The sequence below is a fragment of the Eublepharis macularius genome, chromosome 1 (assembly GCF_028583425.1).
Source record: "Eublepharis macularius isolate TG4126 chromosome 1, MPM_Emac_v1.0, whole genome shotgun sequence".
NCBI lineage: Eukaryota > Metazoa > Chordata > Lepidosauria > Squamata > Eublepharidae > Eublepharis > Eublepharis macularius.
Genome location: NC_072790.1, coordinates 9,536,728 through 9,564,324, shown reverse-complemented (window position 1 = coordinate 9,564,324; position 27,597 = coordinate 9,536,728). Strand labels below are relative to the sequence as shown.

The window sequence follows — 27,597 nt, the reverse complement described above, 5'->3', positions numbered from 1 at the left end:
TGGCAACCATTGATGAAAGTCAGGGACTGACAACCAAAGGATACCGTTGCCTTTCCTTTCTGACAGTTACATAGAGTTGCTTTACACAGTTATATATGCAGTGTTTTGAAAATCTGCTGGAAGCGCTGTTTTCCAGCTAGGGTAAATTTGTTAGAGAACGCAACTTCCCTGGCTCTGCGTAGGTCTTCCCCCCTTCTTCCTCATTAGCCTGGGGGGTGTTTTGAGCGTTGTTTACGTTCCTTGCTGGCATTGTGCTCCTCTCAGGTTATCACAAATGGCCGTGTGCAGCCAGCAGGGGACATGAATACAAACAAGCCGTACGTGCCGTGCTTGATGAACGTCGTCGGAGCCCACTGCTGTGTGTGGGGACAGCCTTCCCTTAATTATGCGCTCCTCTCCAAACCAAGAGCCGTTTGCTTTTCTTGCTTTTCACGGAATTCTCTCAACTTTAGGCAAGACACAGTGAGGTCTCTGTGAATCTCTGTGTCTGTATTGTGGTATAATAACATTGTCGCTGATGTTTTCCACTTTTTGCCTGGCAAAATACATACACGCTACTTAACTAACAGCAGTGCATCTGAAAATGTCACCTTTCCTGTATTACCACTGCATACAACTGTATATACCAAATTGTTTGTGCAGAATCCTAGTGACAAATTGGTCTTGAGAGTAAGGTACTAGTTTGACCCTCCTTCCAGTTTGTATGAAAACTTTATCACGGTATTCCAGTCATTTTCCATTATTTACTTTAAGCCTTTGTACCCCGCTTTGCTTCCTAATGGGGATCCTGAAGCTGCTTACAAAAATTACAGTTTAAATAAAAACAGAAAATACCCCAAAGAGTACACTTCCTGTGCAACACATCTGGGGTTAGCCCTGGATCCACTCCCCTTGCGCATTCGGGCAGGCTGGTGTGGTGACAAGCCAAGGGCCATTGGTCTATCGAGGCCACCCCTCTCTAATCTGATTGGCCTTGGCTCTCCAGCATCACAGGTAGATCCTGTAAACTGCAGACCTCCCAGCTCAAAACTTGCCAGCAGAGGAGAAAGAGAAGCTCAGCCCAGCTCTCCTTATGTGGCAAAAGATGTCCCCTGTCTTCCTCCTTTTCCAGAAATGCTTCTGGCCACTCCCAGGTCTGTAACAGGGCAGGAACAGGCATTCAGTCCAGCTCTTAATCCAGTGAGATTCCCCCCCACACACACCCCATCTTCCTCTCCTTCCTCTCCATCACTTTGTACATATTGTGGGAGGAGATTTCCAAATTAGTTTCCCACAAGTTTATTTTGTAGCAGTGTGGTCTTTGGAAAAGGGGGTTGTGCTGGCGAACCCCCACAGGTGTTATTAGAGACATTTTCACCCCTCCCATTTGACTGTTGTCCTAAATGCGCATGGCCAGCTGTAAACTTTGCACCACTTTTGTTACTTTTCCTGTATGTCTTTTCACAGCACTGTTCATACACACTCTAACTTGCATTTTATGATTTTCTGCTCATAATTTTACTTCTCTCTGTGTTATTCTTTCTTCATTGGTGTTTGTAACGTTACAAAATTTGGCATCATCTCCTAATTCCCACTCATGTTTCATTTTCTCGCCAAGAGCATTACTGAGTCCCTTAGAAGAGAGCCGTCTGCTGAGTCCCCTGAAGCGTTTCCCTTTCTTTTTGTCTCTCTCTCTCCTCCTCTCTCCTCCTTCAATGCTGTTTACAAACCTGAACAAAAGTTTTCCTGTTTCACATAAGCAGTAAAGCATTTTCTATTCAGTTCCTAATTGTGTATCTGTTTGTATACAAGTGTTCTGAGGAAAGGGCTTGAACCCTTTAATGGTGAAGTGCTTGAACCTTTTAATTTTGTCATTACAAGTGCCATCTGGTGGAGCTGCAGATTTTCCGTATGATTTCATAGGTGTCCTCAGAGATCTGTTCCCATCAGCTTGTCACACATTTGCCTTGTGATCCTATCCCAGGGAACTTATATTCCGGAAGCATCCCTGCCTCCATCCCCATCCTTCAGCCACCAGGGCTGATTCCAGACGACTAACTGGAAGGCGCTTCATGCCGCCTTGTTTGGCGCGAGTCAAACTCGCGCGAGAAAATGCGATTCCCCGTCGTGATCCGGAACATGGTGGCATGAAGCGTCTTCCGGTTAGTCGTCTGGAATTGGCCCAGGACAACATGTGGCTCTCAAGCCACCCTGCTGGTTTCTCTCTGCTTTGTTGGGCAGTCTTGGTTGTTAGGACTGGCCCCCTTGCGCTTGCAAGTCTCTGAGCTATTTGGCGTGTTGGGGAAAACCACATGTATATCACAAAAAACATGGGCTTCCCCAAACACCGCTCCCTGGCATTGTTTCTGGTGGCAGGCAAAGGTGTGGGGGTGGGGGAGGCTGGGGGGAGACCCCAGACCAAACTCACATAACCTATAATGTGCGAATCGGCACCAGGCTGTTGCACTTCTTAGAAGAGCTTGAAAGGACCTTGCATGCTATATTATAGCACAGTCCTGGACTTTGTGGCCTCTGTCGCAACATGCAAACTTTTTCAGGGCTGTATCTAGAGGAAAGGCATGATGTTGAGCTATACCAGGAAGAGCTCAGAGGAGGCCACTTGGGTTGGGAGTTCCTTCCAAGGGTCGTTCTTTGTAACAACTCACAGGTTCACTGTGCCATGCACTTACACAAATGTGTGTGACTTTACATATCTGCACACTTAAAACTACTCTCTGTTCTTCTTTGCTTGCCAAGGGGCTCCAGTTTTGGATTTTCTTGTCTTTAGACCATCACTTGGTGTGTCTGATTTGCAAAATGACAAGAAAATCGTACCAACGGGTAGACCATGGCCACATCATCACATTTCTTGTTGCCGTCTGTTATATATCATTGGAAAAGTTCAGTCATTAGGGCTCCTTAGCGCCAGTTCCAAAACTGCCCTATAACATGTGCATATTAATGCACTGTTTAGACATGGTTAATTATGAATGATGTATTAATACTGTTGTTCTAGTTCACCAATAAAATGTCAAGTTCGTTTGCTGTTCCTGCAGCATCTTGAAATGCTAAGTATTTATTTATTATGGCACACTGGGGTGATCAAGGGCCTTTCAGAATAAATAAATGAAGCATCTCTGTTTTAGGCACTGGATGAGCTGTAGCCTCAAAAGCAATCCATTAAAAGAAAAACCACCACCCGCCTGCACAATAACTCAGAGATGCACAGAAATGTTGTTGTTCATGGTTCACTACGTAAGCTGTAACAGTCAAATACCATAAACAGCTGTAATGAAAGGGTTTCCAGAATGAAATGTGGAAATGCATATATCTCCCAGTACGTTTCAGCTTAGCAGTCGCTCAATTGGTGACAGCTCACTTCTCAGTTTATTATGTTGTATAAAATGCACACGGAACATAATGGCTGAAGGGTAAAACCAGTGTACTGTTTTGATCACCAGTTGTCACCCTCCTTGTCACTCAACAAGTGTTAAAACTCAACTTCAGGCTTCGGTTTTTGGAAAAATTTTTAAAGGGCTTTGCCATTAAGTACAGTCAATGTAATAATCAAAGGGAATAATCCAGTTTTATTCCTGTAACTAGGGGAAATAACTGTGATTAAAAGGAGGAGGTTGCATAGTTTCCTTTCCATGCATTTCTCGCTGTGATTTGTATAGTGCTTAGAAAGTGTTGCTGCATAAATCCTCTTGTGTTTGCTTTGTGCCAAGCTCAAAAGTAATTCCCCGGTGGGGGTTACCCATTGGCACGCCGTTGAATGTTTTTGCATTCACGCATCTACCAAGAAAACAAGAGAGGCAGAATGTAATTTCAATCTGGCAGGCTTGGGGAAAGCTTGAGAGTGTTCAGAGAGAGATTTCTAAGAGCAGGCTTGGATAGTTGCCAACTTGCCAAAATATGCAGTAGGCTGGAGACAGTGAACCAGTCCTTAAAAGTTATGTGGGTATGTTGTCACATTTTCAAAGGATAATGAACAGTAAATGTGATCTTTCAGTTATGTTGATGTTAGGTGATGGTCATTCCTATGGTAGCGTGAAAGCCACTCAAAAGACCCATATGGATCCCCTTGATTCCATGTTGTCTAAAGAAACTGAAAATTGGATCACGTGGGATCTCTTGATATATTACTTTACACCAGCATCACCTATCCAGGGCCGTTTCCAGATGGCTTACCTGCCTCCGGAATGTCGCGCCATCTTGCGGGGAAAACGCGAAATATCACGTTTTCTCGCACGAGTTTTGCACGACGTCATGCGACGTCGTGCAAAACTCATGCGAGAAAACACGATATTTCGCGTTTTCCCCACAAGATGGCGCGACGTTCCGGAGGCAAGTAAGCCATCTGGAAACGGCCCAGGTTATGATTGTGGGAGGAAATAATGTCATTAGGACAGGCCTGTGTGGGCTTGGTTTGAACAGAATGTGAAACCTTAACCGTGATTTAGTTGAACTACATTTAATTTGTGCAACTAGGGTCCACTTCGCAGATGATCGCTGAAATAATGAAATATTCCTAGTTGCCGAGGGTGACATGAGGATGGAACCAGGGAACAAACCAGAATTAAACCAGGAAGCTGACATTCATACATCACACCAAACCATTTTTAAGACTAACTGGGGTTAATAAATCATGATTTCAGACCTTGTATTATGTATCCTAACGATGGTTAGTGGAGGAGCCTCCTCCACTAAACTATACTAGTTTAATTCAATCACTGTTTCCTGTTATGTCCGAATTGAGCCGTCTTGTAGATGATCCAAGTGAGATGTGTTGTGGAAGAGCATTTTGCTCAGCTGTTGTCCCTGCTGCTACTACAGTCGTGCCTGAGTTGGACCCCAGAGAAGATGGGGAAAGTGTAGAAGTTTCCCAGGACTTGTACGTGTACCCAGAGACTTCCTAGCCTGGTAGTTTATCAGAGGAAAGAAGGAAAAGAAGAAAGTCCTTGCTGACCGTGAAGTAATGCGCAGAGAAAATGCAGCACAGGAGGCACAGAGCATGATGCTATGGGGCCTTTCATGAAGGGTTACCAACCTCAAGGTCGGGCCTGGAGGCTGACCTCCAGACCACAACGATAAGTTCGTGTAGAGCTTCAGAGGGCAGACTCTACGGCATCCGATCCCGCTGAGCTCTCTCCCCTCTCCCGTCACTGCTCCCAAATCTCCAAGAATTTCCAAGCTGGACTTAATAATAATGATAACATTTGATTTATTTATACTTAGCCACCCTACTTGTATGAGATGGTCGGTTGTTAAGGAAGAGGCAAAATGGGGATAACCGTTGAGAGTTAGCTTTTGCACTGCCTAGAATTTGTTTACACAGGGAGTCACCAGGTATTCAAGAATGTGTTTAAAGTGGAAGATGCTCCACCGAAATGCAGTTTCAGATCCTGAACAAAGAGAGCACTCCAGTGGCAGTTTTTGGTTTTTTGGGAGGAGGAAAGTTTTCCAGCAACAGGGAAAGAATACAGCCCAAGGTTAACAAGTCATTTTGTCCATGATTTAATGTGCATCACCTGGAGTGCTGTCTGAATGTGCTCCCGGAAGGAAGGAAGGAAGAGTTGTGATTGGGAAAGAAATTGCTGCAGCACCCACAAGGGGGTCTGGAGCCATAGACAAGCCGGTATCGGCAGCTGCAGAAGGCTGGCCTGACAGGCAGGAAGCGTTGCTTTCTGCGTGATAACGTGCTTACTGATGGTTTTTAGTCAGGCTGCTGGACAAGGAAGGTCAAGATAAGTAAGCAGAGGGGGGAAAGAGGGGACTTAGAAAGAATGCTGTGGATGAAAAGTCTCAATAAATAGACTGAATGTGGGGCATGCCAATTTTTAAAAAAAATTATGTTGCTTCTGATTTCTAGTTTAATTCCAGCATCCTAATGTAATGTTTACCCATTATAGCTAAACTGTAAACAATTTCTCTGCTATTTCTGTGTCTTCTGCTGTATCTGTATAGATAAGCAAGACTGACTGAGGTGGGTAGCCCTGGTGATCTGCAGTCAGAGAGCAAGATTTTTGTCCAGTAGCACCTTAGACTCCCGCGAGATGGGTCTCCTCTCCAGATGGTCTCTAAGGTGCTACTGGAGTGGGATGCACAGAATTCGTTTCAACATTTTACTGATTGGCTGAATATTTGCAGAGGGGACAGTGCCAGGTGCTTACCATCACCTGTCACCCAGCGACACCCTGCTGTTAGGATTGTATTCTGATGCTTTATGTTATGGTTATGGTTAAATGCCGAGGCTGTTCTTTGACTGGACTGCAAAGGTTACTCGCCTTTTGGGTCTTTCGGACCCGCCATGTGAAACTGGGCAAGGGAGGCGTTTGTCCCTGCTGTTACCTGTGTGCTCCTCTGAACTGCCCCAGGGCCCTCTCTCCTTAGTCTGGGAAGAGGCGCCTGCCCAGATGCCAAGACCTTGAAAATCCCACACACCAGTTCTGCGGTTTTCCCCCTTAGAAGTTTTCCCTCTAAGCTTAGCTGACCGTTAGACTGGGGGTGGATGGATCTTAGAATTTGCCCACGCTCTGGGAACCTATATATGTTTAATGCTTCCACGTGAACGTCATTCCTGGCAAAGATGGAGTAAGCTCTTGAGACTAGCAGCTTTCCAACGGAGTTCTTTTACTGCCTGCGGTGAAGTCTTTTGAGAGCTGCTTGGCAGATCTGATTCCGTACACGCAGTCACTATGAAAGTCCGGCAGCACCTTCAAGATGAACAGTTTTAAGCTTTCCTGAGGCAGCTGCACTCGCTTCATTAGAGGCACTGGAGTGTTCGCCTGTTGGGCAGAAAGGGTATGAACAGGGCTGCAAACAACAAAAAGGTGGTGGCGTGGGGAAATTTTACGAAGACGGGCCAGTTTAAAACAACAGCCAGTCACCAATAACCGGCACATGAAGAAAAGGCGAGAACCGCTCCCAGCTGCTGCCGATAGACAAAGGAGGATTAACATAAAATAGGCCTGGTACAGGCTGAGTCATGATGTGCCAATCCAATTAGAAAAGTATGGATGTAGAGATGACCCAATTTGCATCTCTAAGAGGTGGGGTTTGCTCAGAGATTAGCAGCACCTCGAGTAAGCAAGAAATGTTGGGTCCTTGTTGAGACCTGGCTTGGCTTTTCTTGATAAATGTTAATTAATTCAGCAAGTACTTTTTTAGATTCTCCCTTTGACTAATTAATATGTATTCCTTTGATTTTCTGTTTATTTTGTAGATGTCATTCATACAGTGGGTCCTATTGCACGAGGGCACATTAGTGATTCCCATAAAGAAGACCTGGCAAATTGCTACAAATCTTCACTGAAACTGGCAAAAGAGAACCTCATCCGATCTATTGTAAGTAGAATACAGTGTCTACTGTTTGAGGTCCTGTTGGAGTGATGAATGGCAGCTTTCTGCAGATCTTGAAACAACAATCCGTATTTGCAAGAAATGCTGAGAGAGGGACTGCGATGTGGAAAAACGGGATGTTAAATTAATGATGACGTTAGGAAGGGAGGCATTGGAAGAGGGTGTGAAGTGCTCTGAGTACTTTGAAGCCTGCCCACTCTGCCATTTCCTATAGGTGCTTACTTTGGAAGGATGATCTTCCGCTCTTTCTGAAGTCTGATCTTTTGCATTTGCTGTTCTGTTCATTTTCCTTAAACAAAGAGTAATTAAGTCAATTCAAAGAGCTGAGCTTGCTAGACCAAAACAAATGGTCTTTTGCAATCTAGCGAACATTTAGCAGCACAGGTCAGATTATTTGACAGCTGCTGAGCAGACCAGTGATTTCTGGTTGTCATGCACCTGAACAGGGTTGCAGGGATTCGGACTATGGAAAGATTTCCTCTCCCTAAAGAGAAAGGAAAATGGTAAGGTGTGAAGCGAAACCTCTCTCAGGTCACACCAGTGTTCTCCCACCGTTGAGCTGGCTCATAGAATGCTTTGGAGGCATTGAGAAGGACGGCAGCCCTTAGTTGTTGATGCCTGGCAGGATGGGGGGACCTCAATGAATGGATAATTCCAAGCATCGGTTCTGTGGTGCCATGTTGGTTGGAACTGACAGCATCTGTGTATGTTGGGTAATTTAATTACTTCAGTAGTGCCACCAGTAGGTAGAAATGCTTTCATAAATGCTCCACCCAGAAACTTTGGAGTTTCCAGATCCATCCCCCTTGGCCAGCCAGGGAAGAGGTGGTAGGGGGTAGAGGCTGGGAGTGGGAGAGAAGCCCCTGCCCCTGCTATTGTGTGAGACATTTCCGGTTTGCGGTAGGATTGTAGCAGAAGATTATTCATGTTCTGGATACCGAAATATTGCACTTGAGAAATGGAGCACTTTTAAAATGGTTAATTATGCACTTTATATGATGAGTTTTGTTACAAAGAATTTTGCTATAAAATTGTTTCATAATTTGGACTATGCAGTATATTTATAATTAGCCTTTCACGGCTTATTGCTTCTTTCTGGTCTCTTTCCATGAGACTCTCCTTGTAATACAATTTACCAATTGCGGAGAAGGCAGGCGGAGCAGAAGGAGAGCAGCAAAGACATTACCTCAGATTCCTCACAGAAAAGAAGGCTACCGCCCCTTTCATACCCTGAGGGTGGTCTCTTCCATATGTGGCGATCCAAGCTACTAGGCCCACTTCAGTGGTGCAGTATGAAATTCAGAGCACATGCGGCCTAGATGACCAAGCTTGTGCCCTCCCCCAGGCCTCCTTTGGCTCCACCCACAGCTTCCCAAGAATGCTGCACACAGATTAGGGTGATCTGCGTGCTCCATCAGTCCCCACACTGGCCTTGTTCTGGGTACAAGGGGCCACAATAGGGTTCCCAGGTGCCCACCAGTTGCAGACAAACTCCCAGGGGTTTGCCACCTTGCCCACCGACCCACCAGTGGTTAGCAGGAGGTGGCAAGATCCCGGAGGTTGCCTGCCATTGGCCGGCACCTCTGGAACACACTCCATGTGCACGCTCTGAACAGATGCAGTGACATCTCTTCTAGAAGTGACATCATTGCACTGGCTGCAAGAGGGTTCCTGCGCTTTGGGTACATTCCAGCCCTAAACGTGCCTGCTACTTCCGATCCATTCCACGCCATTAATTGCTGGTGCCCTTCTCCGGCCCCGGGTGCCCTTCTCTTGACTCTGGGGAAAGGCACTGCCGTTTGCAGAATGAATGCATAGGATCCAGCTGAATATTTACATTTTTAAAAATAATAGCTGACTTATCTGCTTACACATTTTGCTAGTTAATTTAGTCCATTGCCTTCAACAGAATTTCACAATTTCTTTAGTTTAGGTGTGTGTGTGGCTGTATACCCACAATCCCTCCTTCGTCAGAAGGCCACACTTCTGTTGTCCCTTCACGAATGGCACGTGGTGCGTTAATATGCCAAAACTTCAGAGTACGTCAAGGCTGCCTTCTCCATCTTCTTCCTTCAGCCCCCTTGCATGTGGTTGACATGTTCTCAAACTAAAGTGTCAGTTGAAGCCTGAGGTAGAAAGTTTGAAAGCTACGGAGACAACAAGGGCTGAACATGAAACAGAAAAAGTTTATCTAAAATTCACTGTGAAAACAGAAGACCAAGTTAGCACTGCCTCTTTTTCATCCACAAGGCAGGCATTTGTCAAGGCTGTTACGAAAATGGAAAAGTTTTTATACACAAAAAGTAACCGAGCTGTGAAAAAATGTCAATCTTCTCTACCACTGGCAGGAAAGAAATCTTACTAGTTGCAACATTTTGTAACTTAGGCCCCTTTCACACTACTTACCTGCTCCCAGAACGTTGCGAAATATCGCGCACAAAACACAGAAGATAGCGCCTTCTCGTGAGAGTTTTGTGTGACGTCATGCAAAACTCTCGCGAGAAGACGCTGTCTTCTGCGTTTTTTGCGTGATGTTTTGCAATGTTCTGGGAGCAGGTAAGTAGTGTGAGAGGGGCCTTAGCATCTTGGGTTCCTTGGAATTACGAATTCTCTACTAACTCTCATTCCGTGGGTCCAAGGTGAAGAAAGGAATGACCCCTTCTTTAAAAAGGACCCCCCCCACACACACACACACCACTCTCCGGATTGTATAGAACAGGATTTCCCTAACAGCTTATGCACACAACACAGAGTTTAACCCTGACCCTAACCCTAACCCTTTGCCTTTTCAAATATGTTTTTCTTGTGCTGGTGTGTCTGACCCAGCTTCAAGTAAAAATGAAGACTGATGTATTTGGGCAGAAGGAAATCTGTGAAATACTTAAAAAGGAGGTGAGAAGGAAATTAAACCAATATTTGTTAAGAAAATGGTGATCTGCTTAGGGAACAATCTAAGCTGGTCTACTCAGAATTAAAGCCGATTTTGTTCAGTGGGGCTTGCTCCCAGGAAAGTGTTCTTAAGATGGCAGCATCAGCCAGCCAGCAAATAGTAATATTCATGCATGATTTAAAAGAAAAATTCTCCCTTAGGTTTTTCTTACTTTTAGAGTCTTAAAAGTAATATTTTACTGGAACAGACTTGACATAAAATTTATTCCATGATCGTTGGCAACATTTTTAACTCAGAAAAAAAAATACCCTGAAACGATGTTAAAACAAAATGGCATTTAACAGTAGAAAATTCAGTGGAACACACAGGCTTGACAAATTAGTAAAAACATTTGGATTTAAAGTTCCTTTTCAAGTGTAGCTGTTAAGGGTCTCACTGAACAGGCCTGAGGACTGAGGTGGGCATCTCCAAAGGGCATGTGCTGCCTGTTGCGCAAGCTTTGAGAAGGGGCTACTTGGCAGGTAATGCGAAGAAGGAGGGGAGGGCTTGGATGGCCTGCAAAGTATTTTTCAAGAGGATATTCCTCAGGCTGTTTATGTTTAAGAAACTCTGCTCTGCAGAGAAAGAGAGTGTACGTTTTTATTTTATTCTTGTGTCTCCCATTCCTCCCACTCTCTGACATTTTGTTAAGTTTGTCTTTCCTTTTAAGAACATAAGAACATAAGAGAAGCCATGTTGGATCAGACCAATGGCCCATCCAGTCCAACACTCTGTGTCACACCGTGCCTAAAACGCCAGGTGTCACCAGGATGTCTGCCAGTGGGGAAGGGACACTAGAAGACCGCCCACTGATCCCCCCCACACCAAGAATACAGAGCCTCACTGCCCTAGACAGAGAGTGCCATCTACACCTTGTGGCTCATAGCCACTGATGGACCTCTGCTCCACATGTTTATCCAATCCCATCTTGAAGCTGTCTATGCTTGAAGCTGCCACCACCACCGCCTTTTCTTCTATTGTCTCCCATCTTTGTTGAAACATAAATGATAAGATTCTTGTGTAAAGTGCCATGTATGTAGATTAAGAATTAGTAGTAGTAGCAGCAGTAGCTAGGAGTAGTAGTAATAAACACAACCCGTTTCTAGCCACATACAGGGCAGCTGATAGAGCTTAAAGCTGTGGAAGAAGTGGTAATCTGCCTCTTGCTTGTGTAAAAACTCCTTACGGTAGGTCCTGTCTTAATATTTTTTGAAAGACTAGCTGGAAATTACCATATATATGTTTAATATATGGCAGATCTCTCTGTCTTGCCTTGCAATTATTGAGCCACCTGAAAACGGGGTTGGCAGGTGGTTGGCAGGTGGTTCTCCCTTCATATGCATGCCACTTTGAATCACTGGAAACCTTTTGCATTTGTGTATTTTAATTTCCTCTTTTTCGTCTGGCCTCAAATCATATTAAATAACTGTCAAGTAAATTCTATTTTCTTATACAGTTTCGCCGCTGAGAATTTTACTAGAGTAATACGTTTCTAGTCAGGAATGAATGCCTACATGCTGCCTTGGTTCTGTTCCTTTTTGGGTGGAAACGGCCACCCATCAGTCCTGACTCTGAGACCCCCTTGGAATGCTGGTTCCTATTCTCTAGGGGATATTTGCACCGAGACGTACATTTAGAACTTTAGCCATATTCACACTGACCTTGTAGTCAAAAACATTTATTGTCCAGTCTGACTGAAAGCATATTTACTTGAAAAGAAGCCCCAGTTTTTATGGGATTTACCCAAGAGTAGTATTGCAGTCTTAATTTCTCAATACTCTCTTTAAATGCAGGAACACTGTTGGGAACATGTGAGAAGCATACTGCACTCCAAAACACAGTTACACCTTTCTAAGGGCCAAGCTACAAGTGATGAATGACACTTGAACAGCAAGTGGATTGAGTGGAGTGCAAGTGAACAGGGAGAAATACACTTGCCGTTCAAGTGTCATTCGTCACTTGTAGCTTCGCCCTAAGTCCATTGATGATAACAGACTTAGAATGGAGTAACTCTCTTTCGGAAATTACGCTGACATCTGGAATCGTTTCCTAGGAGCAAGCCCCATTAAGTAGACCCAAAGAGGCTCTCTCTACACCAAATTAGCACTGCGATTGATGTCACTTCGTCACATTCTGAAACATGATACTCTAGTAGATGGTGAAATTCTAGCCAGACATCGTTTGGGAGGTGGTGTGAGATAGGATAATATATCAGTTAGTCTGTGATGAACAAGATCATGTATGTGTATTACAATAGCAGCAACTATCTATTCCACATTTTATGTTACAGATGTAAGTGCCATGGTTTGAACATATCAAAACAATGTCTATTGTTTAAGTGCCATGAAAATGGAGCAGGTAGCCTACAAAACATAGGGAAAGCAGTTTCTTCCTTGTGGAGTTCCAGCACCATGGCTGTCAGAAGAGGAGGATTTAATGCTGTCCCTTTCCTCAGGTTTTAGAGGGGGGCAAACTAGAAACTTAGAGAGGTCAGGGGGCATCTGTTTACTCCTCACTGCCCTGAACTATCCTTTGATGTGTAGATTGCTAGTCTCAGGACTCCCTCCTCATGACATCCTTCTCTTCCCCCGTTGTCACATAAGTACCTCTTCTCTCCATCTTGCAGTATGGGTGCAGGACTTGTGCTGCCAGCCATGCCCATTCTTAGACTAGAAAGGTAAATGGGAATCTAACTCTCCTCTTTCCTATCAGAGTATAGAGTTCCTGTATTAGAGGACTCTTACTTCTTTTCTAAACCTCAGCTAAGTGTATGTTTGTTATTTTCTCTCTTGCACCAGCCAGCAAGCTCCAATACCCATCACATCCTCTCTGCAATTGACGCTACTCTGCTACCCTCCTACTAGTTTATGGATGTCCAGTAGAAGTTTGTTTTTTAAATAGTGACCAGTCTTCCTGGTTTGGTAGAGTTGCAACATTTCCAGATGGGGCTCCAAAGAAAGGAACAGAAAATCAGATATTTTCTCCTAATTCACAGTGCCTATAACTTTGCCACCAAAACTCAGCTCTAAACAGCCACTTCCTTCTAAGCAAATTGACTTCTGTGGGCTGAGAAGGGTGTCACTCTGTTCAGGATTGTGCTGTATATCTGCTTATGAACTGTGAACATCCCAAACTTATGCGCTGAATAAGAGGTGTTTTTTTTTTAAAGGTCTGGTGTTAGCAGCACCTACATATAATGAGAACCAGTGTGTTGGTGGTGAGTTTCAGCGGCAGGGAGACCCATGTTCAACCTCTGCCATAGAGACTCACAGGCCAGCCACTGTTGCTCAGCAGAAGGTTGTTGTTGTGAGGATAAAACGAAAAAAGGAAGAATGATGAAAGCTGCTTGGGATCCCCACAGGAGAGAAAAGCAGGAAATAAATATCTCAATAAATAAGAATTCTTTCAATAAAATATGCACAGACCAGGTTGTGTATGAAAGCTGTGAGCAAGGGAAATGAAGTATGAATACTTTGAATAACATGGTTTTGTTTCATAAGGACGCAGGATGCCGAGAGAATACAACCATTCTTGGTGGTGGTGGGAGACTATCATTGTCAAGCAGTTATGGAAAAAAGATCCACTGTGAGTCACTCCTGGCTGTGAATTAGATGCTTCAAGGGGGTCCGGGGCAACTTTCAAAGTGAAGTGGGGTTGCAGAATTTCAGTCTTTAACTTGGCAGCCGCCAACCGGTGGGCTGTATCCACCCCGATTCTTGTTCCCTGCAGCTCTTCATTCCGCCCACCTTCTGTGCTGTCTCTAGCATTTCCGGTGTCTTCTGCTCCTGGCCCATCCTGGGTGAGCAGCAGTGCCCCGAGTGCTGAAAAGAAATGTGCAAAGGATTGCTCCTCATCCAGCAGGCACCCTGCACTGCTTGAGAAGAGCATTTGCACAGGGTGCCATATTGTGTTGGACTCAGCACCCAGCATGGTGCTTCGTAGCCCATGTGGCGCTACTTCTCATCCAGCTGGCTCCAGCAGCCCCGTGTGAGATAAGATAAGAAAGCACAGCTAGAGAGAAGGCTGAAGGTAGCACAGTCGGAGAGGGGGGCTGAGAACCGGTCCAGAAGCCTCGTAGTGGTTCTGGTTCAGTCAAGGGGAAGTGATGCTTTCAGGCAACGTGATGCTGGGGCGTTCTCGCATCGAATGCTTGAAAGATTCTTAATGGAGAGGCTCCTGCTGACCTCTTTTAATTTGTAGCTTGGAATCCAGCTCTGCCACATTCATTAAACTTGGAAGTATTGCAACAACAACAACAACTGTGCTTATATACTGCTCTTCTAGCATATTAGTGTCCCACTCAGACTGGTGAACAAGGTCGGTGTTATTCTTTTCCCCACAATACAGCTGGAGAGCTGGGCTGAGAGGAGGGGCTCACCCAAGGCCACCTGCTGAGCTCATGGCAGGAGTGGGATTTGAACCAGTGGAGTGTTCATTCGCAGCCCAGACATTTAACCGCTACTGTACAGCAGGTAGAATTGACACTTACTCAGGAGGGATTCTGCCTGGAAATTTAAAGTTTTCCTGTTTTCACATCTGGAGACAAGGCTTGCCTTTTGGCAGGAGACCTGAATGCAGTCTGGTGCATCGATGCTCACTTACCTGAAAGCAAGCTCCCACTGAAGGCAACGTGACTTACGTGCAAGTAAACAAGCACAGGATTGGACTGAATAGGAGGGGTGGGTGGAGAAAGGGCGCGATCCGAGCACTTGGCAGTCATCAGTCTCTACTCTGGGATTGTTCACACTTCAGCCCGGGGAGAGCTGGGCGAAGCTTACCGAGTTCTGCGTCTTCACCTTGCCTTTCCTAGCCAAGGCTCATGAGGCAACTCTGGCCTCTAAACAACTTGGCTGGGAGGAGCCTTAGTGGGCGAAACTGGTGGCAGTTAACCATTACCTGTTTTAAGCACACCTTGCTGCTCCCAGTCATATTAGCTGAGCCCTCTCCCTCTCCAGAGTTGTTTAAATACAACAAGGATGACAGTAATCTTGAGAAATCAAACGTTCAAAGGTGTTAATGATTCAGGCTTGCCCATGATTAAAGATTAATGGTTAATGATTCTACTTGCACATAAGCAAGGGGTTGTGATTTCCGTTGCTTCCTGCTTCTTGCTTGGGCCCTCCCGTGCCGTATGGCATATTGTTCAGAGGGGCCCCTAACGGTCAGCAGTTGACTTTCAGAGTTTACAGGGACAGTTGGGAGAAGAGGAAGAAGGAAGAAATTCCTTCCATTTGCAGGAGTATGGGATCAGTCCATTTCGTTTTCGTGAGCTGAAGCAAGTTGTCCACTGATGCCCAAGATTCCCTCGATGAGGTCTTGAATCTATTTGCCAGGCCTGTGAGTGTTCAGCTGATGTTTTGTGCAATAATACATTACTATCACCGGGGATTTTTTTCAGTGGGAATGCGGTGGAACAGAGTTCCAGCACCTCTTGAAAATGGTCACATGGCAGGTGGCCCCGCCTCCTGATCTCCGGAAAGAGGGGAGTTGAGATTGCCCTTAGATTGTGCTCGGCAGCATGGAGGGCAATCTAAACTCCCCTCTGCCTGGAGATCAGGGGGCGGGGCCACCAGCCATGTGACCATTTTTACTGAGGGCAATTTAAACTTTTAAAAACTCCCCCCTTGTTCCAGCTGACCCAAAGTGATGTCATTGTGTGGTCTTGAGTAGAGGTGGGCACAATCCCCCCCCCAAAATACTGATCAAGCTGATCGTGGATCGGCGCCGACGACGATCCCGAATTAACGATCCACACCGATCATCTCCCGTTTCCGATCCGTGGATTGTGGATCGTGGATTGTGGAGGCAAAAGCGGAGGGGCAACCTGCTGTTCCTAGCGATACAGGAACGGTGGCTGATGCCGGCAGCATCTGTGTTTGTGTTTGGCTGTCTGTGTTTCGCCATCAGAGCTGCCTATCAGGGTTCGCAGGGATGAGATTGGAGTGCCCATGGCTACAGAACACCCCCTTCCCCCTCCCTCCCCTGGGTGTCTTCTCCCAGCTGGTGACTGTTTTGCTGCTCCGTGGTTGGAAGGAAGCCCTGATGATCAAGGCAAGCTGGGCTTCCATTCGGGTTTCCAAGGAGACAGAAGGAGGGCAAACACAGCTCAGGCATTCCCCTGGCTCCGTTGCCAGGGCAATAGATTGCTGGCGCCTGAGTGTCTGGCTTCCCGATCCGAGCACGATCACCCCCATTCAAGCCCCGATCCAGCCCCCTCTCCCGACTGCTGGATTGATGGTCGTGCCCAACCACTATCCGCTGGGTCCCGATCGTGCGATTGCCATTATCATGGGGTTTTTTTTATCGTAATGCGTATCGTGCCCATCTCTAGTCTTGAGTTCCACCACTGAGTTCCACCATCTTTTTCCCCACAAAAAAGCCCTGACTATTACTATCATATTATCCTTTAAAATAATAGTCTCTCCGGGTCACACAGCAGAGTCTGTGCATGCCTATAATACACACAGTCTGGTTCTTTAAAACATGTATGAGATGTAAGCAGACCCCAAAGCTCCCATTGATTTAACTTGTATTAAACGATGAATTTCTTAACTGTATTGACCAAAAGAGAGCATTCTGAATTAAAGTGCTTTTGAATTACCTTCATTTTCCCCAAAGGACATCTCGTGCGCTTTTGTAATTTGTAAGTTGTTGTGAGCTGTAAACAAAAGTATTTATTTTGAATTTAAAGGAATTTAAAAAGAGAGAATAAAAAATTGAAAAAGCACTTACAAAGTAAAGCTTTGTCTTAACGTATGAGCAGAGTTTACAAGAAATGTAAAAGGAGTTATATTACTAGTATAACAGGAGGAGAAAGACCTGCCTATCATGCCTAACATGTGTAAGTACAGCAAGACTGGGATGTACTTTAGGGCTTTCTCCTTTTTTTTAGTTTGAAAATTCACTGATGGTTAGAGGAATATATTGCATTACAAATACTTTCAAGTATTGAAAACAAATAAATAAAAAACCCTAACTAGGATGCTTTCATATTTTTTTTTTTTAAGCATGAGTTGGTTTTCAAGGGTGATTTTCTAGGATGTTCCTTTTTTTTAAAGACGACTGCCCAATTGACAAAAGAGCCCTGTCAACAGCGTTTTGTTTTCAGTTCCCCAAGGGGTGGAAAGCTCAGAGCAGCCATTTGTGTGGTGTTGCTATTACAGGAGAGAGCATTCGCTACTCCAGTTTTTTTCCCTTTTTCCTTTTTTTAAAAAGTCTTTATTTTAAAATACAGAGTGGCTGAAATAAGAGGGAGTGTGCAACAAGCGCAGAAGCTTTTAGTCCTGGGATGGAACGTGGATGGCTTTGGGTGTTGCCCCAAAGTGGCAGGGGGTGAAGCAGAAGGAAGGGATTTGTGCTTCCTTGGCTGTCTCTGAAGAAGGAACTTGCCTGGCTGCACTGCAAGGAGGTGTGTAAGCATCTGAGGCTACCATGTCTCATGCAGTCCGTTGTGGTTTTGGCTTCAGAGATGCTTTGATGCAAGAGAGAGAAGGCCAAAGAAAGCCAGTAGCTTACCTGAGCCGAAAGCTAACGGACAGAGAGCAAAACTATTACGTGCAACAAGAATATAACTATTTTTGAAACCACCAAGCTAACGAACTATTCTGAAACCAACATGCCTATGTGTACTTATAAACAAATTCTACTTTCGGGGTTTTAGGGTTCCCAGGTGGTTGCTAGGGGTGGGCAAACTCCCAGAGGCTTGCACCTTTGCCCGCCAGCAATCGGCGGGAGGTGGCAAGCCCCCTGGAGGTTGTCTGTCATCAGCAGGCGCCCCAAGAACACAAGAGGCATGCATGCTCCCAGGCAGTGTGTCGATGTCACTTCCTGAAGTGATGTAATTGCGCTGGCCACAGGCATGCTCCTATACTTCGCTAGTGCCAATTTTGGCCCCGATTGCGCCAGAATTAGCCCCATGTGAAGTGCGCGAGCACGCTCATGGCTGGCGTGATGACATTACATCTTGGAAATGAGGTCATTGTGCAGGTACTAGAAGCGCGTGCACACAAAGACACGTGGAAGGCAGAAAGAAAGTACCATGCCCCCCCCCCCCCGCTGGGAGGGTAAGGGCACCCGGCAGCCCTACTTTCAGTTAACTTTTTAATCTTTACAGCTACCCCCATGCACTGACCATTCTGTCATACTACCATCTTTAACTAAGTCTTTCTATTATACAAGTTAAACTGAAGATAGTTTTAGGTGTCTGAAGAATGGAGCTCTGACTCTCAAAAGCTGGTCTCTAAGGTGCCACTGGGCGAAAATCCTGCAGTTAAATGGAAGAGCTCTAAGTTGAAAGCCTTTGGCGGCACTGAAACCATTTAGGAAGCAGTGATATATAAGTCACACAAAGGGGGCAGAATCCACAGATGGTGTTAGTGGTGGGATTCAGACTCCAAAGGGAAAGTGTTCCCAAGGTATAAGCCTGAGTAAAGTAGAGAACACCTGAAGCTGAGTGGAAATAAAAGGAGTGTAGGTTGTGACCAGAGGCATCCTGAGGTAAAAGTTTAAGGTAACGCAATCAGGAGCTGAATTAAAGGGCCAAGGAATGTTTAAAACATATACTTTCCTGAGTAGATATAAACTACCTGCCAACATCTTTTCTACACTGTGATAGAGATCTCTATCTTTTGGTGCTACACCTCTGAAGATGCCAGCCACAGCTGCTGGCGAAACGTCAGGAACTACAATGCCAAGACTACGGCAATACAGCCCGGAAAATCCACAACAACCATATACATAATCGTTACAAAAGTTGTATACATGACTGGAGCTTCCCTTATCCCATTTCTGTGGTCTCAGTGTAGGCCTCAGACTCTGCATCCTTTACAATTTTTAAGCATTCTCTCTGCTAGGCTGTCCATGCAGCTCCTCTGCTTTAAGAGGGTGTGTGAAAGTAAGCAGAAAGTTTTAGCCACAAAGCAAAAAAAGGGCAATCCCAATGTTGGGTATTATTAGGAAAAAGATTGAAAATGAAATAGCCAATATGGTAAATGTCATTGTATAAAGCTATGCCATAGCTTCATTTGGAATACTGAATATATCGAGACATTATAGAGGGGTCGGAGAACTAAGAAAATAAAACAAAATATGAGGCTAAAATATGAAGTTGTACAAGTCACTGGTTTTACTTTGGCATTCTGTTCTAAGGAATGGACACAAGCTAAGCTGGAACTTTGAAACAGGCTGGTCAAGGCAGACTCTCTGCATTTATCCCCATTCCCTAGTCACAGAATCGCAGAGTTGGAAGGGGCCACACAGACCTTCTAGTCCAACCCCCTGCCTAATGCAGGATGAGCCTAAAGCATCCCTGACAAATATTCATCCAGCCTCTTCTTGAAAACTGCCAGTGAAGGGGAGCTCACCACCTCCCTAGGCAGCTGAGTCCACCTTTGAACTACTCTGACCGTGAAATTTTTTTTCCTAATATCCAGCCGGTACCTTTCTGTATGTCATTTAAGCCCGTTGCTTCGAGTCCTATCCCCTGCTGCCAACTGGAACGGCTCCTTGCCCTCCTCCAAATGACAGCCTTTCAAATATTTAAAGAGAGCAGTCATGTCCCCCCTCAACCTCCTCTTTTCCAAACTCAACATTCCCAAGGCCCTCAGCCTTTCCTCGTAGGGCTCAGTCTCCAGACCCCTGATCATTCTCGTCGCTCTCTTCTGCACCCTCTCGATTTTGTCCACATCCTTTTTGAAGTGAGGCCTCCAGAACTGCACACAGTACTCCAGGTGCGGCCTGACCAGGGCAGTATAGAGAGGGACTAGGACCTCCTGTGATTTTGATGCAATGGCCCTTTTGAAACAACCCAAGACTGAGTTTGCCTTTTTTGCCACCGTATCACACTGACTGCTCATATTTAGTCTACAGTCCACTCTTACTCCAAGATCTCGTTCGCATACACTACTACCCAGAAGTGTATCCCCCATCCTGTATTTGTGCTTCACATTTTTGTGGCCCAGATGTAATACTGTGCACTTATCTGTGTTGAATTGCATCTTGTTCACAACCGCCCACTTCTCCAGAGTATTCGGCTCTTGTTGAATTTTAACTCTACCTTCTTGGCTGTTTGCCACTCCTCCCAATTTGGTATCATCACCAAACTTAATGAGTAGCCCGTTTACCCCTTCATCCCAAATTATTGATAAAAATATTGAAAAGTACCTGGCCCAAAACTGAGCCCTTTGGCACCTCACTGGACACCTCCCTCCAATCTGATGAAATGCCGTTGACCACCACTCTTTGGGTGCGGTCCTCTAACCAGTTCCCTATCCATCAAACTGTCCTATAGTCCAGTCTGCAGTCTTCCAGTTTACCCATTAGAATGTCATGGGGAACCTTATCAAAAATTTTCCTGAAATCCAGGTAAATCACGTTGACAGAATTCCCATGATCCAATATGCTCATCACTTGATCCAAGAAGGAAACCAGGCTGGTCTGACAGGATCTGTTGAGGATAAAACCATGTTGACTTCCCCAGATCACTGAGTGGTCCTTCAGATGCTTACAGATTGATCCCTTTAAAATCCGCTCTAATATCTTACCAGCCACAGAAGTTAGACTGACCAGCCTGTAGTTTCCTGGGTCATCCTTTTTCCCTTTCTTAAAGATTGGGATAACATTCGCTCTTCTCCAATCTTGTGGCACATCCCCAGTCCTCCAGGAGGCCTGGAAGATGATGGACAGAGGCTCTGCAAGTTCTCTAGAAAGTTCTTTGAGCACTCTTGGGTGCACACCATCTGGCCCAGGGGATTTGTATTTGTCCATTGCAGCCAAGTGCCTCTCCACAACCTCTCTGTCAATGTCAACTAGCCACCCAGGTGTTCTGTCATGTCTACTACCATCTCTAGATGGGCTCAAGTTCTTCAGGGAGAAAATAGAGGCAAAAAAGTCATTAAGCCTGTCTGCTTTTTCTCTGTCCTCTATCCGAGTTTCTCCTTCCACTCCCAACAGCGGTCCAATTGCCTCTTTTACCTTGTGTTTGCTTCTCACGTATCTGTAGAAGTTTTTCTTATTGTAGCGAGCTCCCCTGGCCAGACCCAGCTCATACTGAGCTTCGACTTCTCTGATGGCTGATCTGCACTACCTAGTAACCCTCATATATTCCTCTTTAGAGGTCTGTCCTCTCCATTTCCTGAACATTTCCTTTTTCTCCCTTAGCTTATTCTGGAGCTCTCTGTTCATCCACGTTGGTTTCTTGGAGACCTTGCCATGTTTCCGTCTTGCTGGAATAGTGAGGGCTTGAGCTTGCCAAAGCTCGTGTTTGAGAATGGCCCACCCTTCACTCGCTCCTTTCCCTTCCAGCACACTCCCCCACGGAATGACTCTCATCAAGCCTCTGAGTTCATTGAAAATCTAACCTACGAGTCTGGCTACGAACTTTCTTGGCCCCCCAAAGCAACTGGAATTCAAGCAGGACATGGTCACTTCCCCCTAAGGCTCCTACCACCTTTACTCAATCTACCACTTCTTCCCTGTTGGTTAATATTAAGTCTAGTATGTCCGAGCCCCTTGTCGCTTCCTCCACCATTTGAAAAAGGAAATTATCGGCCAGGCAGGTCAGGAAGTTGTGTGAGTCTTGTCGCTTTGCTAAGCTTTGTTTCCCAGCACACATTGGGGAAGTTGAAGTCACCCCTAATTATAAGGTTATGATGTCTGGTTACTCTACCAATCTGTTCAAGGGGGGCAGCATCCATTTCCTCTCCCTGGTCAGGCGGTCTGTAGCAGACTCCAACAACAATACCCTTTGTCCTTCCTCCCCATATTTCCACCCACATACTTTCCACCGGGCTGTCAACCACATTCTCCAGAACTTGCTGACAATCAAGCCCTCTCCTCACATACAATGCCACTCCGCCTCCTCTTCTACCCTTCTGTTTTTTCTTGAACAACTCGTACCCATCCAGGTTCTTTCCAAACATTTTCTTCCCGGACCTTGAGAGGTGAAGCCCATCATGTGCTAGAAGGCCTTCTCTAAGGAAACTTATCCCGTGGTCCCAGTACCCAAAGCGCTCCTAGTCCTTGGCACAGATACTCCTGCAGAGCGTGCAGATCTTTCTTTTTTCCTTCTCCCTGACATATCCTTGAATTGGGTTAGAGTTCCCAGTGTGCTGCCCCACACCCTTCTGTAAGGCACATCTCTCTCAAACTTCTATTGCCCTAACTCAGGATATCCAAAACGGCCATCTGTCTTGCTTCTTCCTAGCAGGTGAGCAAATGGTCACCTCTATCCTGGCCATTTGTCTCCATAAGGAGAAACCATCTCTCTCGGGAGTTTATGGTTTTGTTCCCGGAAAAGAGGGTGATGTATCTGGGGACAATGCCTTGTGTGTTAATCCAGGTATCCTGCATCTCTCTATCATAATAGGAACTTCCTGACAGTGAGAGCGGTCCCTCAGTGGAACAAGCTTCCTCGGGAGGTGGTGGTGGGCTCTCCTTCTTTGGAGGTTTTCAAGCAGAGGCTAGATGGCCATTTGACAGCAATGCTGATTCTGTGAACCTGGGCAGATCATGAGAGGGAGGGCATGAAGGGCTACATCAGTGCTTAGTTCTCTTGGCCCCTTCTTATATGTCCAGGGTCAGGCCGATTGCCACTTCGGGGTCAGGTAGCAATTTTCCCCAGGCCAGTTTGGCTGGGGATCCGGATGGATTTTTGTCATCTTCTGGGCATGGAGTGAGGTTCACTGGGTGTGTGTCTGTGTGGGGAGAGTATTTCTGAATTCCCTGCATTGTGCAGGGGGTTGGACTAGATGACCCTAGAGGATCTTTCCAACCTTGTGATTCTCTAATAATTGCGATCTGGTTTTTCACCTGAAGTGGTATCATGCATACACACAGTATTGAGAAGATTGAGCTGTTATCCGAAGAGCAGGTCTCTGTGTGAGTAGGGAGGGGAATTAACAACAAGAAGAAGCTTGCAAGAGGGGGTAACTGGGATCTTTTGTGCCTTTGTATACGAAGATCCCTATCTCTAGAGAACCCTTTCAGTAAGCAGGCAGGTGTTCAATCAAAAAGGGGTTTTTATTTAAAATGCTACAGATCAATTGCACAGAAAACACACAGCACACACACAGAGAGCTAACTAGAAAAAAACAGGGAGGAAAGTTGGAGAGAGCTGCAGAATTAGGTTTATAGTTACCAGTTCCAGAAGATTGGGCGTGTCCAAGGGAGAGCAGCTTCAGTGACCAGCACTTCATGGCAAGGAGAGGGAGAAGGGCTCAGGCATGCCGGCTGAGGGCGTGTGGAGGGTCCAGAGCACACGCGCGCGCGCGCGCGCACACACACACACACACACACACAGAGCATGTGGCCGGACAGTCAGATATACTGTGAAACATGCCCTGCGGCAGGACTGAGAGTCTCTGCCCTAAAGCAATGCCTTAATGGCTCTTCCCAGGGTGAGACAATAAGGCTGGTGAACTGTCTCCAAGGTGAGACAATGAACTAGGAAGGTTTGATTAGGTCTTTCTGAGAGAAACTATAGGTATAAAAAGATTATTTGATGTCCCATGATGGGTGAGGCTATAATAGGAGAGTGGGAAAAGGGTAGAATTGGAAAGGAGTGTGAATGGACTCATTCAAGTACTTCTGGAGATCTCCATTGTTCTGTGGTTATGCACAAACTCCGGGGTGTGGGGCTAAGTTAGTTTTACTTCACTTCTCACATTCCAGTCCTTTCCCATCTCCTGCCTAGCCAGGCAGCTTGTCTGTGTTTTAAACACATGAGCAGAGGGGCTTATGGTATTGCCATATTCAAAATAAGCCTCAATATCGTGAGGGCAAGTATGACCGCTGACAGAGCCTCCCACCAAACTCTTCCAGCGGGTTGCAGCATTGCCTCTGTGGTACTGGAAGAGAGCATGAGCTGTGGGAATCTGTGGTGGTAATACAGGGCACTCTATGGACTGCTGCTTTATATAGAAAGATCCCTCTGTTTATTAAGCAATCCACTCGGGAACGGGGGTGACATATGCTCTTGGGAACAGGGACACGTTATGAATTGGCAGCCTTTACTCACCAAAAAATGTGATATCTATAATTTAAAAGTCCTCTTGGTTTAAATTTGGATCTAGAGCAAAATAATTTCAACCAATACACATTAGTCTGAAAATAGTTGAAACATCTAAATTTTATTTTTTTATCATGTTCTGCGGCAGCATAAGTCAGTCATGGAAACAGAAATACTCAGAGAGACAATGCGGACGAGCTACTTTGGCCCCCAGCATGAAAGTAATTCTTAATTCTGGGTAATTTTAATAAAATTAGTGGCGACAACTTTGACCTTAATTTTCTAGCCACATCAAGTAAAATTTAATCAACTTTGAAACGAGCACTTGAAAAATAACAAAAAAAGTCCTACGAATAATTCTCTGTGACCCTCAGAGAGCTTATTAATTCTTTGCTATTAATCATTACACTACAAAAAGTTTTAAACTTTCCTGAGGGGTGAACGTTCTCAGTAGTACTGAAGGACAGGAATTTAATCATACTGACTTCTTTCAGTGTCTCTGAGCCATATTGGCTCGTCAGGATCTGAGATGCAAATGAAGTTTGTGCTTGATGATTTAAAAAGCACATACTTCATTGGATGCAATATTTTCATGAATTTCCTAACTTTGTTCAGAACTCCTTGGCCCTTTGCATATCCTTCAAGGGTTGGTTCCGGCCAGATTTCCACTCAATCAATGTATTTAATTCTACTCAGGATGGTGGATTTGGGCTGAGTCATCCCAGGGTTTCCCAGGGTGTGGAATGCTAATGGGGGGAGGCTTCACTGTATCCTGAGGAGGTTCTTTTGCATATGGATTGGGGCTTGATGTGCTAATCTTCTCTGCAGGGCTATTCTAAACATGGCCCCATCTTGGATACCTAATCCAGACTGAAGACAAGACATGACATATCTCTCTACAAACCTGAGAAAAGCTCCCAGTTTGCAGAAAAATCTGTAATCAAAATATAGAGGCTGCCAGGAGGAGGGGAAGAGCATCAAGAGGGGAGGCACGGGAGAAATGAAGTGACCCCCTCTCCCCAGAAGTTTTGGGAGTTCCCTTTTTGATGGTCGTAGGGGACCTTCTCCTTTTTCATTAGCAGAAAAGTTAGCTTGATGTAAGCCCATAAATAATTAGAAATAATTGTATCCTTCTGCTAATGACGTCACAAAAGAGGTTTGATCAACTCCAGGATCCGTGCCGGCAACCTCAAAGAAGTTAGATAACCTATATAAAACCAAGCAAAATGGGGCTGGGTTCCATCCTGATCAGTCACACCAATTACCTTCTGAATCCTTGTCTTCAAAATTTTCATACATGTTTATTACAGTCCTCTGGTACTTTTGTACCCTTTCCTTTTTCTGTTCTGACATTTAATGCGTTGCAATTATCTAGCTGTCATGGCATCAAAATTTGCATCTTGTGAGTTTTTTGCTCACAGAAAAGGAACCCATGTGCTATAATGTTGAGAGCATTGGACTAGGGTGTATACCATCCTGAGATACTTGGAAGATGTTTGGATAAATAAGGATTATCAAGCATATTGAACACGAAACGGGATTAAGAAATTTATAGCAACAATAAATTTGCAAATAATACCAGCACAATCAGAGTCCTAAAGCAGATCTTTCTGTCAGCTTTCCCAGTGAAGATGAGGGGAGGCATGACTGATTGGCAAGAGAAAAATGAACAAGCTAGATGGTCACGATCTCATGGAAGTTCCTTCTTCCGATATCAGATATAGACGAAAATAAGTTATTCAGGAGATGGCAAGAAGTATGGTGGACTGAAGAGAATGTCTGTGGAGTTATGGTCTTTTTGCGATCCAGCGGATTTTCTAACTGAGCACGTCATGTGCATTATGAAATAATCTAATATAAGAAAGAGGTGCCATTTACGGAAACTGCACCTATACTAGTGATGCTGTGATACAAGAGGATTACCCAGCCTGTTTGGTTTGTGCTACGCAGCTGAGAAGCCCGCCGAAGAGGTTTTCATTGGTTTTTCACAAAACCTTGCGAAGATTCTACTGATTCAAACTGATTGGCAGCCACTATCTATCTGTCTGTCTGTCTGTCTGTCTGTCTGTCTGTCTGTCTGTCTGTCTGTCTGTCTGTCTGTCTGTCTGTCTGTCTGTCTGTCTATCTGAGATGGGCACGGACTGGAAAACGAAACTAAATTTCGCACAGGCTGGCCTGGTTCATTGTTCACGAACTAGTGGGTCATGGGGACACCTGTTCCCAATGGACCCACGACTTTTTCCTGGTCCGTGGTCCATTGGTCCGGTTTTTAAAAAAGCTTAAACTGCTCCCGGTGCCACTTCCAAGCAGCGCAGGAAGTACTTTACCCCCCCCCTTTGCTCCAAACCCCAGAAGTGGCCCCATGGATCCATGAACCTGTCCACAGTTCATGGAAGTTTGTGGTCCCTCTGGTCCATGAAACTCCACGGGCCGCGGCCTGTTGGCCTGTGGTCTTTCCTTTGTCCATGCCCACCTCTACTGTCTGTCTGTCTGTCTGTCTGTCTGTCTGTCTGTCTGTCTGTCTGTCTGTCTGTCTGTCTGTCTAGGTGGTTGGTTGGTTGGTTCCTCCAATGTAGCACCTGCTTCTTGTTTCTAGAATGTGGATAGGACCCTTGTCCAGTGGGGCTTATGGTTGGCAGGGAGCTGCCAACTTGAGATAGCCACTGCCAGAGACAAGTTATTTGCAAGCCTCCTGAGGTGCAGGACTCATGCCACGGATGGAAGTAAATCTGGCTCTTGTGGTTGATAGGAATTGCAGAAGTGGCAACCTACAAGCTGTGGACTGAGTATCACCAGTCTATTAAAACAACTGCATTCTAAGTGGTGCAAGGACCAGGGGGGGGGGTGGTTAGTAGAATGTGAGAATGGTATGTGAGAATGTGTATGTGTGGAAAGCCAGTTGCGCTGTGCTGCGTGGTTTGGGAACGAATACAGTGAAACAACCTTCTGAACAGCCACAAGTGGGTCACCAGAAGTCAAAACCTGCCTCTGAAAAATCAGCTCCCTGTTCATGAGTGGCAAACAGAACATGAACTGCCCTAATCCAGACCATGTCAAGAATCTTGGCTTGTCTCAGTCGGTTTCTTGGTTCAGTTCAGGCTTTGGGTTTGGCAGGCGGTGCAATTTCAGAGCTGGGATTGAACTACACGGGTGCAGTGATGTCATAGCTTCAAGGTCTCGTACCTACACTGCATCATCACAGCAAAGGATCTTGGGTGAGAGTACGTGCACTTGCCTCGATTGGCTAACTAGGATCAGGTCAGTTGCTGGAAATTTGGATAACTGGAGAATCCTCATGCTCTCTTACACCCGGATCTCTTAA

General features: G+C 45.4%; 1 protein-coding gene across 3 annotated transcripts in view; it reads left to right on the top strand.

Moving 5' to 3' along the window:
- Positions 1-27,597, top strand: part of MACROD2 (mono-ADP ribosylhydrolase 2) — a 1,366,388-nt gene that overhangs the window by 705,397 nt on the left and 633,394 nt on the right. For all 3 annotated transcript variants that reach the window (XM_054984023.1, XM_054984014.1, XM_054984005.1), the window contains exon 6: positions 7,205-7,326. In XM_054984023.1, coding sequence (XP_054839998.1) covers positions 7,205-7,326 — 122 coding nt within the window. The remainder of the gene's footprint in view (positions 1-7,204; positions 7,327-27,597) is intronic.